This window comes from Sprattus sprattus, assembly GCF_963457725.1.
Source record: "Sprattus sprattus genome assembly, chromosome: 20".
Classification (NCBI taxonomy): Eukaryota; Metazoa; Chordata; class Actinopteri; order Clupeiformes; family Clupeidae; genus Sprattus; species Sprattus sprattus.
Window position 1 is genome coordinate 21265170 of NC_137918.1, and position 17500 is coordinate 21282669.

A 17500-nucleotide genomic window follows, 5' to 3' on the forward strand; every position below is an offset into this window, starting at 1 on the left:
TCCTTCACATGACATTATGCTAGCAACATGAATTTGAGGGTGGTATCTAAACTAGTTGCCTATAAAACCATATCAAAAAGTGTCACATTTTTGCATAGTGTTACTTTGACATCAGATTCGCTCATCCTCTTAAATTTTTCATTCCAGACAAATGTCTTCTATCTTAAACCCCATTTTAATATCCACCGCAGTTTTTTTAAATCCCATTTGCTCCTATAGGTTATGGCAAGAAATGATGTTTAAAAATGATTGTGTTACATGAGGATCATATTTCATACAGGATCACTCCTGGAAACCGTTGATATCAAGTTGATATGTTTACTGTGAAACAACAGTTTATGAGAGAATGCTGAATCTAAACTAACATCTAACTATCTGTTTCTCTTCCCTTTCTATTTCTCTGCCTCTCTCTCTCTTTCACTCATAGCTCTTCATTTTATCTGCGGAGTGGAAGACCCCTCCGGTTTCAGCCTCCAACTCTAGAGTTTGGGACTCAGTAAGTGATGCATCTCACTCTTGCAATCTCACACGCATATACCCTCCAACACTAAAATATTCAAATTAGGCTTGTCAAATTATATGGAATGGTTGGAATTTCGTTCAAATGATCACGTTTACGAGCATTTTTCCATGTTAAAATGACCCTTAAACTGTCCTTAAGTTGACATAACACTAATGATGTCAGGCTCGGGCCATTGTTTGGCTAGCATTATGACGGATGAGGTGTTTAAACAATCAACATGAGCTCTGTTATTGGTGATACGTATGGAACTCCGACATCAGTTGGCTAAGGGCTGCATAGAATCTTCCGGATCTTTTAAAGCCCACTTCACAGCAGATGGGATTGCCAAATATGGCAGTCTGTCTTTTCTCATGGGCTGTGCGGAGAAGATCAGCGAAAGGTTACGAACTCCACTGTTTTCCTGTGGGCTCCAAAAACAACCAGAATAGCAGGGGCTCTGTTATATTTGGAAGAGAGTTTGCTACTAGACACTGCCTGTTTGGTACTGACATGACGCACACATTGGACTTTGTTTAGTAAAGTTTCCTTAATCCCGTGTTCTCTACGTTAGGACCTGGTAGTTGATTACTGTCGGGAAGATTCTCTTATTCCATGTAACTTCTATCTTAGAGAAGACCAGAGCACACAGCAGCAAATAGATTTTCTGATATTTATTCCTCTTGCAAGCAGGGCGTTGGCTAATGTTTAAGAAGTGAGACCCAGAATAGAAGACACCCACAGCTTTTACTCTTATCAGTGATAACACAATTAGCACCCAGAGTGCCTAGAGGCAATTGTATTGTTATGGCGCTATATAAATAGAATTGAATTGAATTGAATTCATTTTTCAGTGGAAAGGTACTTTTGGGCAGGGAGCCTGTCTCAAGGACATAAACATAGCTTGTCTTCGTAAAACCGAAAGGGTTTTTACCCAGATAGGGTAACATCTCTAACATCTGACTTAGTATCTAAAAGCCTTTCATATCCACACACAATGTAGCTAAACACTTGTTGCCTACTTGTATCTGTTACACGCACATCTACAAACAGATACAAGTAGGCAACAAGTCTTTAATTACATTGTGTGTGGATATGAAAGGCTTTTAGACACTAAGTCAGATGTGAGAGTGAGAGTGTGAGATCTGAGACATTCTGCAGATGAAGAAAGGTAGGAAGGATGCCGCACTCTCACCACTGTAGCCAGGTGTTTCACTGCCAATTCCCTCTATCTGGGTAAAAAACCCTTTCGCTTTTTACGAAGACAAGCTATGTTCATGCACATTTGGGTTTTTGTGTGAACAACAGAAAGCATTTAAGCAAAGGTTCTGCTGTTTGTTAAGGTCCCATTGGTCAGGGATTCTGTTAGTAGTGAAAGTTTTATTCCCCAGAGCTTTTGGCCTGCTTTGGTAGAGAACCGTACGACGAATTGTGACACCTAGGGGTTACCACAGGCGACAAAACACCTAATCTTCATCTCTGGTCCTTTGCCTTCATGCAAATATTCTCCACTTGTCATTGGCTAGGTATATGGTTCTTCTGAGCCTGTTTGCATGCGTGCTATCAGTTTGAAATCAATCATTGCAGTGATAAATGAAGTTTCAAACAAATCTATTGACTATAGCGAACACAGATGACCACAAATGCTGCAGCACCCATTTTCGTGCGACCACTGCTTGGCCTAAAATAGTACATCCTTAACCGGAACTGAAGATCTTGACTTTTGGACTGTATTTATCGTTCAAATGATTGCCAAGCGAGATCGTTCCACATGGCACTAGACTAGTGGAAACTAGGCTGGTCTTAAAGGATTGACCCAAAGCAGAGGTGGATTGGCTAATGGGACCCAAAGCAGAAGTGGATTGGCAAATGGGACCCAAAGCAGAGGTGGATTGGCTTATGGGACTCCGGACCATGAAGAGTCTGTGCAGAGGACTGCTTTCTCTCTCCCAGCCCCAAATGAAGCCGTAAATCTGTCATCCCACAGACTGCACAGCCCTATTTGGAGCACTCTCTTCTCTCTCTCTCTCCCCTCCCCTCTCTCTCTCTCCTTCTCTCTCTCTCTCTCTGTCTCTCTCCTTCTCTCTCTCTCTCTCTGTCTCTCTCTATGTTTATGAGAACATCAGGCCTTTATTTACCTTCTCTCTAATGACATCAGTTCATTTGTCCTCTGTCACATGCTCCTGCCTGCTTACCCGCCAGCAGTGGGAATGGGGGACATGACATTAATGTGCTTGGCCATACTTATCTTCCTTTGTGGCTTCCTCGGTAGTGATCCTTTCTCTCCCTCTCTCTCTCTCCCCCCCCCCTCTCTCTCCTTCTCTCTCTCTGTGTATGATAACAAACAGACCATACAAACTTATCTTGATCTGCTTTCATTCCTGAGAAAATCCTGTTTTTGTCCAACAATGATAAAGGTTTGTATTTTACCTGAGGAACTTCTGTGTGAGGTTTGGTTGGCCATTGCAAATTAACACATGGTTTTACTTGGAGGCCGACATGCTTGGCCTGCAGTCACAGGACCAACCAGCACGCTTCTTAACCGTGTGGTGCACCGCTGTCAGAATCTGATACGGGTTCTGTGGGCACTTTAATAGCGAGTGGCTCTCATATTGACATTCAGGCACCTCTTTTATGGCTCTCTTTTGACCTCCGCGAGATCAAAAAGTAAAGAGCCAAGCTACTGTTGGTGAACCCGGACCCAAATGTCATCGGACAGCTTTTTTTAGCACCTTGCGCTTTGTTATGCTGTGGCCTCAGTTTGCAGCGTGACCTTTGTTTCCTTTCATGTTCGAGCTCAGGGTCTCTGTGCTCAGAAAGGCCCACGACTCCCTTTCGGTGGTCTGCTGGATGCAGGGCTATTTGGAGTGGGAGTTGTTGAAAGTGGGCAGGTTACGTGAAATGTGGTCACCACATCACTGAAGCTTCTCACATACGCGTTTGAAAATGTGAGCAAGACCTTGCAAGTGATGATGAATTCTATTCTGTGCTATGCTAGCTGATGATTCCACTTCAGGAGGCGTCACATTTACATTCCAGTGCTAATGTGGTATACATGTGTCACGCTAGCCTGCTAAATCAACGGAATCTGGAGCTATTTTGGGTACACTTGTGGCTAGATTGTTGCATTTGATTTAACCCTCTTCCTTTCGTGTGTGTTTCCGTAGGCCGCTGGGGCTGCCAAGAGCTGAAACTGTATACATACACAACCCCAGCCCAGAGCTCCCAGTGACTCTGTTGTCAATATTTACATCTAGTAGACATTTTCACATACCTTCCTTTTCTCGAAGGGTGAGTATGTGTCCCCCTCTCTCTCTGTGTAGTGCTCTCTCTCTCTCTCTCTCTCTCTCTCTCTCTCTCTCTGTATCTTGCCTTAGTGCTCTCTCTCTTTCTTTCTCTTTCTCTCTCTGTATCTCGCCTTAGTGCTCTCTCTCTCTCTCTCTCGCTCTCTCTGTATCTCGCCTTAGTGTTCTCTCTCTCTCTCTCTCTCTCTCTCGCTCTCTGTATCTCGCCTTAGTGTTCTCTCTCTCTCTCTCTCTCTCTCTCTGTATTTCACCTTAGTGTTCTCTCTCTCTCTCTCTCTCTCTCTCTGTATCTCGCCTTAGTGTTCTCTCTCTCTCTCTCTCTCTCTCTCTCTCTGTATTTCGCCTTAGTTCTCTATCTCTCTCTCTCTGTATCTCACCTTATTGCTCTCTCCTCCCCTTGTCTTTTTTGTTTTGCTGCGCCCTAGTGCGTATCTGACTTTCACCAACTTCCTCCTTTCATTTTCACTCTCTCTTTTCTACTCTTCCTCACACCAAACAGCAGAACTGACAGCAGCCATCCCTTTTTGAGACTGCAACAGTGTGCATGCCTTTGAAACAAGCAGAGCTCCTCTTCCCACAGCTATTGACTTCCTTTAAACACACTCTGCACAGGATGTACCAAATACACCAACCAGCTGATCTCTCCAGTCCCACTGATGAAGATATTGACTATTTAGACAGAACTGAACATACTCTATACTCCTTACTCTATTCTATACGCTCTACTCTATGAAGCTTGTCTTGCTCATACTGTTGGTATTGTGTAGTGCTGATGTGATGAGGTCTCTCTCTCTCTCTCTGTCTGTCTGTTGTGGCAGGTGATTCAACCCCGAGGGAAGACTTCATTTAAACTCATTTTCCTTCCAACAGAGGGGGGAAATGTAGAGAATTCCTTATTTATTAATACATCTACCCATGGGGTCTTATCATACCAGGTGAATTAACATTGCAGTTCATTGCTATGAATTTTTTCCTGTACTTCCCATACAACTGTACTGCATTTTACATTTTTTCTTCATGTCCGGATGAAGGCATTGTAGTGAGGACTCCCTTTCCAATGTTTCAGGTTTTTGGTGTTGGTGTCCCGTGGGGCTCTCATCGAGATGAACACCTAAAAGATAGTGTGCTAATATCCCCTCTTATAAAGAGCATCAAGCTGACACAAACTCAGGTAAGGCTCAGGTTCAGATCACTCATAGATGTGATGTTCTCTGTATGTCTGATATGCATGATGGCTCTTGTGTTTCTCCTCACCAATGCAACAGCTTTTAAACCCCCCCCCCCCCCACACACACACACACACACACACACTCATATTCACACATTAACAGCCCAAGGCACTGACTCATACCACAGTCTCCGGTTCACACATACATGCACATACAAACACAGATAACACACTCACACTCACACTCACGCATGCGCATTACAGCTTTGACTTGAGGAAATGAGGTTTAGTACATGTAGTCCCTCCTTGTCACTCCTACACATTTAAACCACCTACACATGTTATGCAGGCATACACACACGAACACACACACATACACACACGAACACACAACCACACAGGAACACACACACACACACACACACACACGAACACACACACACACACACACACGAACACACACACACACACACACACACGAACCCACCGCCACACACACACACACACAAGCAAATGCGTAAATGGGGCTAGATTGTAATGCACTTCCCCAACAGGAAATGAGTGGCAGTTGCTAAATGTCAGGCGTTTGAAGCGAAGCTGCAGAGCCATATATCGTGTTGCCTCTTCCTCCCTGGAACAGAATGTACCCCACTTAGGCTGTGTTGCACAGTTAGGACACATTTACATTTATATTTACATTTACATTTAGTCATGTAACAGACGCTTTTGTCCAAAGCGACGTACAAGGGAGAGAACAGTCAAGCTTAGAGCAATAAAACCTGGTGTAACAATAAATACATTTATTCACCTTCAGAGCCTGAGGAAAAACATTTGGGTGAATTCAGATGTATGGATTCTATTGCTATATTTAGAGCCATAATATCATCTGACTCTAGACCAGCCAGAGGAGGGGTTGTGTGAGAAACCGTGGTGCTTGCACTTTTGTGCATCGTGGTCAGACTTCAGTGAGCTTGTGACTGTATTAAAATCACTGAAATTGAACTCATATTTAAAGCATTCAAATCACACTATTATGTATTGCACTAATAAAATGTACATTTGCAATATATATTTATTGCATTAAATTCATCACTTTTGACTATTGCCCCACCCCACAGTGCCTTGAGTTGACACGAGCATTAATGGTATGTGTGGCTTACTACATCAGAAGAGTTTACTAATGGTGTGTATAAATAAAGGGCTCAAATATAGACACTTCCCCAGCCCCGAAGAAATGAACTTGGGTGGTGTTTAAAGTCAGTCGGTGCTGCAGCAACACCAGCTGTACGTACTGCTGGATATGGGCGGACGCATCCACACACAGATGCTCATCTGGCCAGGAGCAGTTCCGCAGCAAGTGCACTGGTGGAAACTTTGTGTAAATATTTGCCGCATATCTCAAATCCCATGTAGCCTACAGAGACTTGCCTGCAGCTTTTTTTTTTTACGCCCTGAGGGAACCAGTCCCAACTCTGACCATAATCATTCCATAATAAGTGTAATTAAATGCATGTTAATTACTGGCAACGCTACACATTGCAGTAGTGAAAGCAGCTAAACTCATTGTTCATACCCCATGAGAAATAAACACAAAGTAAGGGGACTTCTACTGGGGCTGCTCCTACAGATCACTAGGGAAGTGGCTACAGACTCAGTCTCTCAGACTCTCTCCAGGGCCATGCACTGGCGAACATCAAAGTCAAAGTAGCTTTATTGTCAATGACTTCAAATGTCAAGACATACAAAGTAATCGAAAGAACGTTTCTCACTCTCCTACGGTGAAACATATAAAGTGCACAGGCACAACAGATAAGACAGGACATTACCTAATACTAAGTAGAACATACAGACAAGACATTACATAATACAAGTAGAACATACAGATAAACGTGTAGCAGCATGTACGTTTCCTTTTAAAAGTGAGGTTATGGTAGTGCAAAAACAAGGCAATGCCTTCTGTATAACAGTGCTGCTAGCTAAAGGTTTCACCAGCCCTGGAAATGAAATTTTGAGAAGGTTTAGCATCCCACCTAGATGTTCGCTTCAATTGTTCTGTAATGATCAGAGAGCTCTCCTGGAGGAGGCTCGCTCTCAGTGTGAGTTTAAAAGAACAGTCAGTTTCGTTCATGTTCTGCTTTTGGTTACATGACTTCCTCTGCAGAGTGGATTCAAAAGGCCTTCGTTTCATATTTGGAGGGCTTTGTATCAATTTACATCAGTCAGTTAGTCTGATGTGAGTGAATGCTTAGGGTGTTCTGACTAAAGGCTTGACTGAAAATTAACAGAAAGATATGGCACCTGGGTTGAATTTTAAGAGATCTTCGACCCAGTTTTGCCATAAATGTGTTTTATGGTGCTTCTTTAGTCTGATTTTATTACCCTTGATGACTGCAGTCACTGCCTACCTCTGGTTGAATTAATTTACACTGTAGATGTGGAGGTCATGTGAGCTACCCTCACATAACTGGATGTGTTGAAGTGGTATATGCCTCTGCACTCCACATTACAGTTCTCAAATAGAACAGCTCCCCACACCACAAACACCAAACACATAATCGACAGCCACTAAAACCCCTTTTGCATATTTCACAGTTTTGTAAAACTGCAGTGCACCAGTCAGTGTAAGGGAGACTCCTACCTATGGGAGAGCATCACATATCTAATGCTGTTTCATCACATCAGTTCATGTTCTTTTGTGCTTTTTCTTTCTCCCTGCAGGAAGATGCCGCTAATATAACTATTCTAGGACTTCATCTAGATTGCAGTTTACCCAAACATGTCTACAGCCATCCCCAGGTTTGTATCTCTGACCAATGTATTCAAAGATGCACAATATCTCTTCTTTTCAGCATAGAATCACAGACATGACCAGCTTTTACCCTTTGTGAGTGGAGTGTGCATGTTCTCCCCGTGCCTGCGTGGGTTTACTCCGGGTTCTCCCGTTTCCCCTACAATCATAAAGACATGCATCACATTGTTGACCCCCTCAAAAACGAGATGGTACATCTCAAGGGGTTAATCCAGAATTTTCCCCCCCAAAAATAGTAGGCTTTTTAGCATATTGTTAATATTACAGTTAAAGGTACAGTCCGTGTTTCTGGAAAATATTTGAGCTCAACAGCCAATCAAATGACGCCCCTCCCTCCAGTGCTTCTGAAGTAATGTGCTGATTGGTTAGAGTAGTGTATGGTTTAGTCTGAGCCACCGTGTGTGTTTACCCTTCACAGACCCAGGGCTGTACAAGCACCAGAGCTTTTTTTAGAACACACACAAAACAGACAGCTGGAGGACTTTGATGAGCAATTGGCTTCATTTCATAAAACATCTATTGGAGTAGAATCACGGACTGTACCTTTTTAATCTTGAAATATGTAGATATCATCATCATTGCTACCTTTCAGATAGATGCGTGTGATGGGAAGTCTAGGGTCTATTGGAGTAGAATCACGGACTGTACCTTTTAATGTTGAAACATGTAGATAACATCACCATTGCTACCTTTCAGATAGACTGCTTGTGATGCGAAGTCATCTGAGAGCAATGGTCACACCATACCTATGTCTTCACCATTTCCCATGATCAGATCTCCTGTCTTATAATGTGAAGCACTACATTTATGCAGACGTCATCACTGCCCAGCTGTACTAGTCTGACAGCTGAGAACATAGATTTCACAAGATCCCCCCCGGTCCATTGCATAATACTGTAGACAGGGAAGTAGCCTCCGTGTGCAATTAGCAGCAGGCTACACACTGCCAAGCGTGATCCATCAGTGATAGTGAAGAAGAGGTCTGCTAACCGGACTGGATGAGGTCGCCCAGGCTTCCTCTTGGCTCTCTGGCTCCTGTCAGTCAGGCCTGTGCTCTGTCATTAGCCCTGCACGCTCACACCCACACGTCTGTTTACACGTAGTCATTTCACAAACATGCTCATGCTCGAAACCCTGCTGACCATGGAATTCCATGGACATCGACATCACACAATTCGAGGGAAGGCGGTTTACACACAAACAGTACACTGTTGTGCGTCATGGCTGATTTTGTAATAATGATCCCCTGTATGACCTGATGACCCAGGCTGATTGCGTAAAAATGTGTGTTTCAGGGCTCGTGTTTGGTGAGCGAGGAGGAGGAGGACAGACTCTCGCTGCTGATCAGCCTGTCGGAGCGAGGGGAGCAGCAGGCTCACCTGGACAAGCTGAAGCCCTACGTCATCGAGAACCTCATGGTGCTCTTCCTCGCCCCCAGCAGCGCCGCAGGTACCCGTCCAGCACCGGCCCGGTGGGGCCACACCCTGGCAGGAGAACAGTGGAGTTTGCATACAGTGCATGCCTGCAAAAACAATAGTCTGCTTTAGGGAGGAGAATTGATAAGATTTAAACGATTCAGATGCCTTATCGATTCCTGCTTATCGATTCGATTCCTTATCGATTCTTATTGGGCAAGGGGTGAAAAAAAAGAGCAGAAACGGGTTTATTTACATTAATTTTCTTTTATATAATTTTCTATAATGCAGCACACACCTGCCAAAACAATAGTCTGCTTTTAGTGCACGAACAAACATTTGCACACTTGGTGCCGTCACATGGAACCTATCCTTTATGCATCACGGTAAATCAAGATGTGATTGACTTTTACAGGGGTTATTACATGGTAGGTCCATTAATGAGGTGCGTGCGTGCGTGCGTGCGTGCGTGTGAGGTTGGTTTAAAAAAAAAATCTTATGTAGCTAAACCCTAAATACTTTTACTTTTCTCTTGTGTGAAAGATTAGCTGAGGTGATTGTACTGGCCATGTAAACTGGGCTTGTGTGCGTCCTCAGACGTGAGTGTGTACTGGCCATGTAAACTGGGCTCGGGTGCGTCCTCAGAAGTGAGTGTGTACTGGCCATGTAAACTGGGCTCGGGTGCGTCCTCAGAAGTGAGTGTGTACTGGCCATGTAAACTGGGCTCGGGTGCGTCCTCAGAAGTGAGTGTGTACTGGCCATGTAAACTGGGCTCGGGTGCGTCCTCAGAAGTGAGTGTGTACTGGCCATGTAAAATGGGCTCGGGTGCGTCCTCAGAAGTGAGTGTGTACTGGCCATGTAAACTGGGCTCGGGTGCGTCCTCAGAAGTGAGTGTGTACTGGGCATGTAAACTGGGCTCGGGTGCGTCCTCAGAAGTGAGTGTGTACTGGGCATGTAAACTGGGCTTGGGTGCGTCCTCAGAAGTGAGTGTGTACTGGCCATGTGAACTGGGCTTGTGTGAGACCTCAGAAGTGAGTGTGTACTGCCTCCCCCGAGGTGCTGGAGCAGACAGTCTCACAGGCTCCGCTTGAGTAGAAGCAGGCGCTCACTCACCTGCAGCCTGGCTGTGCTGCATTAGCTGACAGCTCAGCACTTCTCCTGGCGGGACCACTGCAATGCTGCACTCCCTCCGAGGCCCGGGCCAGCAGAACCCCCTGCAGCTGGGCCTCCCCTGGAACGCCTCCAGCCTGTAGCCCAACCAGCGTTAGCCTAGCATGGATGATGTCATCCCAGTTACTGTAGGCTGTGAAAACAGAAGACGGATGACTCAGGAACATTTGCCTCTCAGCAAGTGTGTGTGTGCAGCTGCATTTTTAGTTAGAACAAAGAAATATGACACAGATGGCAACGACCAGCAAATTGGTGTGTTATGGTTCAACATAATCAAGTGCATAGCTCTTTTAACCTGTTCTTTGTCTTCTGATGCAATATGTTTAACTGTTGCAGGAAGTATACCAATGGCATGTCACTACTATACTCATCTGCTCAAGGGCTGCATGTCTAGATCTGTTTTGCTGTTTTGCCAGAATGTCTGATGGGGGCTTCGGCTCCCCCATAGATCACTGATTTGACTCATAGGAAAATGTTGTGATGTCAGAAAGTGCTACGTGTTCTGACACGTTGATATGATGATATGACCGCTTCAGGCAGTGGAGTGCGCCATCTATAGACGACTAGAAGTACTGCAGCTCTCCTCTGATTTCAAGTTAAGCAAACGTTTTTGAAAGGGGATGAAAACCTTAAATGTGGTTATGTCTTTTTCTGTTTTTACAGCTCCAAGAATACATGTTCATATGCTGAATTCCGGATCCAAAAAGCTGTTTGTGAAGGTAGATCTGAGTGCGAGATATGAAATAGCATAATGATGAAAATTGTTATGGATGCCATAACACATCTATGTATTTTCCTGTAGGACATCAAGCTCTTATCAAAAATAGAAAGTTCTCTCGAATTCAACCAAGTTCTTCTGAGGGACACTGCAACAAACTTCACACATGTATCATCACTATCCTGTAAAAGTGAGTGTTAATCCACATTCTTGCTTAATGACTACTTAACAGACTAGTTTCAATGGCTTTTGAAAACAAGTCCTTTCAGAAATGCCTCCTGATGTTGCCAGTGTTGTTCCCTAAGCTCTGTGTCCTGTGTCCTGTGTCCTGTGTCCTGTGTCCTGTGTCCTGTGTCCTGTGTCCTGTGTTCTGTGTCCCTGTCCTGTGTCCTGTGTCCCGTGTCCCGTGTCCCGTGTCCCGTGTCCCGTGTCCCGTGTCCTGTGTCCTGTGTCCTGTGTCCTGTGTCCTGTGTCCTGTGTCCTGTGTCCTGTGTCCTGTGTCCTGTGTCCTGTGTCCTGTGTTCTGTGTCAGGGTCCTCTCCAGCTCCGAGCAGGACGTGCTCCAGGCAGATCAGCCTGCAGCTCCTGGGCAACTCCTCCATCAGGGGCCTGCCGCACCTACAGAGGTCAGTCTCCAGGACCACTTCATTTGGGAGGTACCTTTATTGGCATGTGTTAGGTTAATACATGACTATGGAAGTGTCAAGATTAAAATCAGTTTTTGCACTCTGTCCTTCTATTCTTCCATGTTCTCTTTCTCTCTTTCTTTCTCTCTCTCTCTCTCTCTCTCTCTCTCTCTCTCTCTCTCTCTCTCTCTCTCTCTCTCTCTCTTTCCCCCTGAAGGTCTGGTGTTGACCTGGCAGGGCTGTTTCAGCTGAGGCAGCGGCTAAGAGGCAGCGACCTCGCTGATCTCTGGTTCACCAACCTCCTTGGCTTCCCTCTGACCATTACAGACGTCTCCATCCCTCAGGAAACACAGGGCCTGCTCAAGGTAGTGCCTTCATGTCACCATCTCCTCCATTTAGAAAAGGTTCAATAAAAGGGTTAGGCTTCACAGCATTGCTAAATAACCATTGAGGTGGTTTGTGAAGCCTTCTATGCTGGTGATTATGTGTGATAGAAGGGTTCACAAAGCACCTCAATGTTGGTGATTGTGTGTGAGTGAGGTGGTTTGTGAACCCTTATATGTTGGTGATCATGTGTGATTGAGGTGGTTTTCAGTAGTGGTGCTGTGGATGTCCTTAGGTGGTGAACTTCGACCGGCCCGTCACAGTGCCCCCTGGCTGCTGGAGGCTCTTCTCCATGCAGCTCCTCAACACAACCCTGCCCGTCAACCTCATCGCCACGGCAACGCTGCACTCCAGGGCAGCTCTCACCCTGGTGGTACCACTGCACATCCGCTCCACTGCATCACAGGTAGAGATTATTCTCTCTCTCTCTCTCTCTCTGTTTTTCTCTCTCTATCTCTCTCATTCTCTCTCTCTCTATCTCTCACTCACTCACTCTCTCGCTCTCTCGCTCTCTCTCTCTCTCTCTCTCTCTCTCTCTCTCTCTCTCTTGCTCCCCCTTAATATCTCTCTCCTCCTATCTGTCTTTCCTTCATGCACCTCCCTACATTACTCTGTTTATCGGTTTGCTTTGCTAAATAATTTCTAAACTGTTGTGTTGTTTCTGTATCATGGGTGTATGAGAGCATCTTGTCTTCTCTCTCTGCAGCTGGGTGAGGTCCTGTTTAAGACGGGTGCAGAGTGTGCCCGCCCCTGTCCCCTCCAGCTGTCCAGAGCAGGTAAGGACATCACCAGGGTTGACGGACCTCTCTGTGTTATCGTGTAGTTCTTGGTGTTTGTGCTGAGTGTATTTCCTCTGTTGACGTGTGATTGGACAGGCCGAGTTGATTGGCAGCGAACGCTCCTCCCCTCGTCTACTTCTGCCCTGTGGAGTGTGGACGGCCGTCTGGCCGCCGCCGTCTGCCCCAGCTGGCCGAACCGCAAAGACCAGCTGCCCTGCAGGTGGCGCCACTAACCACACAACTACACACACACACACACACTGGCACACATATCTGCTGAACAGATTTCGTATTATATTTACGCAGTCACACATTGACGGAGTGTGTGTTTTTATGTTTGGTCTCGTGTCTAAAGATGGCCCAGGCTTCCTGTGCAGACCAACACCCCACTGGATTTTGGGGCCACGTCTGTCAACGAGAGCAAAGTAAGCAACACTACACACAAACTCCATACAGACTTTGCCCTACATTAGGCAATCTGAAATTATTTTAAATGAAAAGTGCGTTAAAAATTAAATTAATTATTATTATAAATATTATTATTATTATTATTATTATTATTATTATTATTACATAAGTGTTTTCTCAGTAGTTTGAAGCATAGTCCTGCCTAGAATCACATGTGGTCAGTAGATTCTTTTCCAGTGGGTTTGATTCCGTTTTGACATGAGTAAATCTGAAGGGGAGTGTTGCTAACTCAAAGGTATCTCTCTCAGGTGAAGAGCTTGACCCTGAAGAATCCCTCGGGTTCTGTTGTTTCCGTGGAGATCAGAGCCCTCTCCTCCTACCCTGCTCCCTTGGAGGCCTTGGATCTCCTCACTAAAAGGTATTGAAGCCTCTTACACCAGCCATTAGTTCATCATGCTGTATTGCATTTTTACTGGAGCAGTAGTTGCCATATGGTGGAAGACATGTTTTATGTTAATGTTATATGTTATATGTTATATGTTTTATTGTTATAGTGTTATAGAGTTATATGTTATTTTTTTGGTAAATGTTACTTGTTATCTGTATGACGTCTACTGCGTAGATGACGATGCTGGCCAAGTCCTAAGAATTTTGCTGTACTGAAGCAATTTGGTGCATGCAACAATAAACACTTTGACTTTGACTTGACACCAAATGTTCTCCCTATCTGTATTGTGTTTATTGTGATTCATGTATGTATATTTGTGAGTTAAGTGTAAGCTACTGGATGACCTTAATTTCCCTCGGGATCAATAAAGTATCCATCTATCTATGATTAGTTCATCATGCTCTATTGCATTGTTACCGGAGCACTAGTAGCCATTTATTGGAAGACACCAACTCTGATTATGTACCTGCTGATTTGTCTTCTGACCAGGTTCAACATCAGCCCTCTGTCTGTGAACATCACCACCACAGAGTTCTGCCTCCTGCCCACCGACTCTGAGGTAAGGGATGGGCAGTGCCTGTGCATGCTTGTGAGAGGACAGTCATGTCATCCTGTGATCTTGTTCTGATGTCAAGGACACAGAGATGTTAGTGTAGATAGATAGATAGATAAACTTTTATTAATCCCGTGAGGGGAAATTCAATTGTCAAAGCAGCAAGGTAGTAGGAATAGGATTCAAGTAAACATACAAAAATAAATTAATACAAATTTGGAAAAGAAATAAGTGAGTCTGAGTATGTCTCTACACAGACATGTTAGTGTGTGCGTATGTGCAGAGTGAAGTGAGTCTGAGTATCAGAATCAGAATCAGATTTTATTGGCCAAGTAAGTTTGCACAAACAAGGAATTTGACCTGGTGAACTGGCTCTCAATGTGCTTACACAAAATATACATAACAACACAATACAAAAACAAACACAATACAAAAACAAACAGTGCAATGGTCTATGAAGTTTAAGAAAGTATATACAGGAGCTGTGAATTGTTACAATGTCTCTATCCTTCCGCCTGACAGGACGGTGAGGGTTTGCGGCTGGGGTCCGACTGGAGCCTGCGGTTGCTGCTGCAGCCCTGGGAGAGGAGGACGGTGGCAGTGGTCTACACCCCTGTGGAGCTGAGGCCTGTCACCTCTGTCCTGCTCATCAGGTAGCGCACACGCCTGGAGGCTTCACCACACCTAGACTCTCACAAACACACACACACACACACACACACACACACACACACACTCATTCACTCATGGGTGTAGAAGGACACCATCAGACCAAGCCAGTGTCATTGGGATGGTGTCAGTGTGGGGGAGGGGGAGGAGGCACACTGAGTGCTCTGTTAATGCTGTGTTTGTGTGTGTGTGTGTGTGTGTGTTTTTAATAGGAATAACTTGACCATTTTTGACATGGTGACGGTGAAGGGCCTTGGGGCCACAGAGCTGCTGCGTGTGGGGGGGAAGCTGCCGGGCCCCGGGGCCTCCTTGCGCTTCAACGTCCCCCAATCCACTCTCATGGAGTGCAGAGATGGTGAGGGTCCACCAGCTGGCCACTGGGGGAAATATTTAAAACATTTTATCTTGGTTTATTTTTTATGATGGTGCGCATATGTATTAATGTGAGTGGTTTTGACAAAAGTGAGATCTTATATAACGATTCATACTTTGCAACAGTGTTCTCCTGTTTTGTGCACAGTGGAGTTCTAATCAATTGTGTGATTCTATGTTTCTCTTAGGTATGCGCACAAACAAACCCTTGTTTGCGATTCGTAAGAGCTTCAAGGTAGAGAACGCAGGCGAGCTGCCTCTGACCGTGATGTCCATGAACATTAACGGTTATAAGTGCCAGGGCTTCGGCTTTGAAGTCCTACAGTGTCGATCCTTCACTCTGGACTACAATTCCTCCTCAGAAATCACCATAGCGTACGTATCCCCTGCCTCTGTAGACCAGTATGCATAATATGCTTAAGACCATTTCACTAAAATGCCAATTGAAATCCTCTCTTTTTAAAGGTGTCTCTGTATTCCCCCTATCTCCAATGTCCTGTTTATATTACAATTCTGTGTCATATTCGAACTCTTACTGTACATATCATATTTATTCACTCATTTGCATATACTCTGCACTTTTATTGCTATTTTGCACTTCTGGTTGGATGCTAAACTGCATTTCGTTGTCTCAGTACTTGTACTCTGTGCAATGACAATAAAGTTGAATCTAATCTAATCTAATCTGTGCGTGCAGGTTTACTCCTGACTTCACGTCCTCGTGGGTGATCAGGGACCTGACTCTGGTGACGGCGCGCGGCTCCTCCTTCCCCTTCACGCTCAACGTGACGCTGCCCCACCACATGCTGCCCCTCTGCGCCCAGGTGGTGCCCGGGCCCAGCTGGGAGGAGTCCTTCTGGGTGGTCACCCTCGTCTTCACCTGGTCAGCACCACCATCCCTGATCCCTGATACAGCTGTTCGTCCGGGCCTGTCTGGCTGTCATAGTCTGCTTTAGTTTGTCTGTTCTTCCCAGAGTATCTTAGCTTTACTAAGACTGATTATCAATGAAATGATTATACTTTGTAATGATCCCTGATACAGCTGTACAGCTGATATAGTCTGCTTTAGTTTGTCTGTTCTTCCCAGAGTATCTTAGCTTTACTAAGACTGATTATCAATGAAATGATTATACTTTGTAATGATCCCTGATACAGCTGTACAGCTGATATAGTCTGCTTTAGTTTGTCTGTTCTTCCCAGCCATCGGCCCAGCATGAAATGATTATACTTTGTAATGATTTGCTATTAGTCTTCATTAACTGTTTGGTTGTATGGTTGACATTTTTCATTTTTATTTCATTTTTATTGTCCCATCCAGCTTCTCTTTAGTTGGTGTGTGTTTGATGGCGTTCCACCAGGCCCAGTACATCCTGAGTGAGTTCTCCTCCTCCTCGAGCCAGCGCAGCAACCACAACCCTCTCTCACGAGAGAACGGCGTCATCGCCACCATCTCCTCCAACGGTGTCAGGTAAGCACTCCAGAGTCTGAGGACCTGTGCATTTCAACACACTCAAGGTTAATATGAAGAAGAGAACAGTGAATCAAATCAAATCAAATCAAACTTTATTTGTACGGCGCATTTCATACACGAAGGGAACAGAATGCGCCTCACAGTAGGAAAGACAAAAAAAGGGGGGAGGGGGGGTTACAAATACTTGTAAAGAGACACAGATAGATAAATAAGTAAACGTTACATAAATGTTAAATAGATACATTTTACATGATAACAGGGCACCACATGACAACAGGGCATCACATAACATATGTGAACCCAATCATACATAGATAAAATAACATCTTACAGGCAGGTGTAAATGTAATCAATGTTGTTTATTTGTTTGTTGTTTGTTTATTACCTGCATTTTAATGAGGCTGTTTTTCCTCCCAGTAAACTGAAGGGGAGCTGCAGAACATACACAGACCCCTGCCAAGCCTCGGACAAAGGGAAGGGGCGGGGCTCTCTGGCTGTGGCCAACGGTCCAACCAGGAGCCAGCCGTCCTCCAAGAAGAGTTCCGGAGGCCCGGCCCAGCCCCAGAAGAAACACAAAGTGTCGGTTCTCTACGGAAAGTACAAAGCTAGCGCCGGCACCAACTTCAACACAGCCGCCGCCGCCCCTCCCTCCTCCACCCCGTCCCCCCGCCCCACCTCTCCGAGCTCCCCCGTCGACGAGGAGCGG

General features: G+C 45.0%; 1 protein-coding gene across 2 annotated transcripts in view; it reads left to right on the plus strand.

The window, feature by feature from the left end:
* Window positions 1-17500, plus strand: part of tmem131l (transmembrane 131 like) — a 47959-nt gene that overhangs the window by 19343 nt on the left and 11116 nt on the right. For both annotated transcript variants that reach the window (XM_080858869.1, XM_080858870.1), the window contains exons 4-25: window positions 428-496; window positions 3667-3790; window positions 4623-4739; window positions 4871-4975; window positions 7691-7768; window positions 9077-9230; window positions 11030-11085; window positions 11169-11274; window positions 11617-11710; window positions 11928-12075; window positions 12330-12500; window positions 12801-12870; window positions 12970-13093; window positions 13229-13298; window positions 13590-13699; window positions 14219-14288; window positions 14805-14935; window positions 15164-15306; window positions 15512-15698; window positions 16021-16206; window positions 16642-16791; window positions 17212-17500. The exon at window positions 17212-17500 is cut by the window's right edge and continues 294 nt beyond it. In XM_080858869.1, the coding sequence (XP_080714995.1) occupies window positions 428-496; window positions 3667-3790; window positions 4623-4739; window positions 4871-4975; window positions 7691-7768; window positions 9077-9230; window positions 11030-11085; window positions 11169-11274; window positions 11617-11710; window positions 11928-12075; window positions 12330-12500; window positions 12801-12870; window positions 12970-13093; window positions 13229-13298; window positions 13590-13699; window positions 14219-14288; window positions 14805-14935; window positions 15164-15306; window positions 15512-15698; window positions 16021-16206; window positions 16642-16791; window positions 17212-17500 (2752 nt within the window). The remainder of the gene's footprint in view (window positions 1-427; window positions 497-3666; window positions 3791-4622; window positions 4740-4870; window positions 4976-7690; window positions 7769-9076; window positions 9231-11029; window positions 11086-11168; window positions 11275-11616; window positions 11711-11927; window positions 12076-12329; window positions 12501-12800; window positions 12871-12969; window positions 13094-13228; window positions 13299-13589; window positions 13700-14218; window positions 14289-14804; window positions 14936-15163; window positions 15307-15511; window positions 15699-16020; window positions 16207-16641; window positions 16792-17211) is intronic.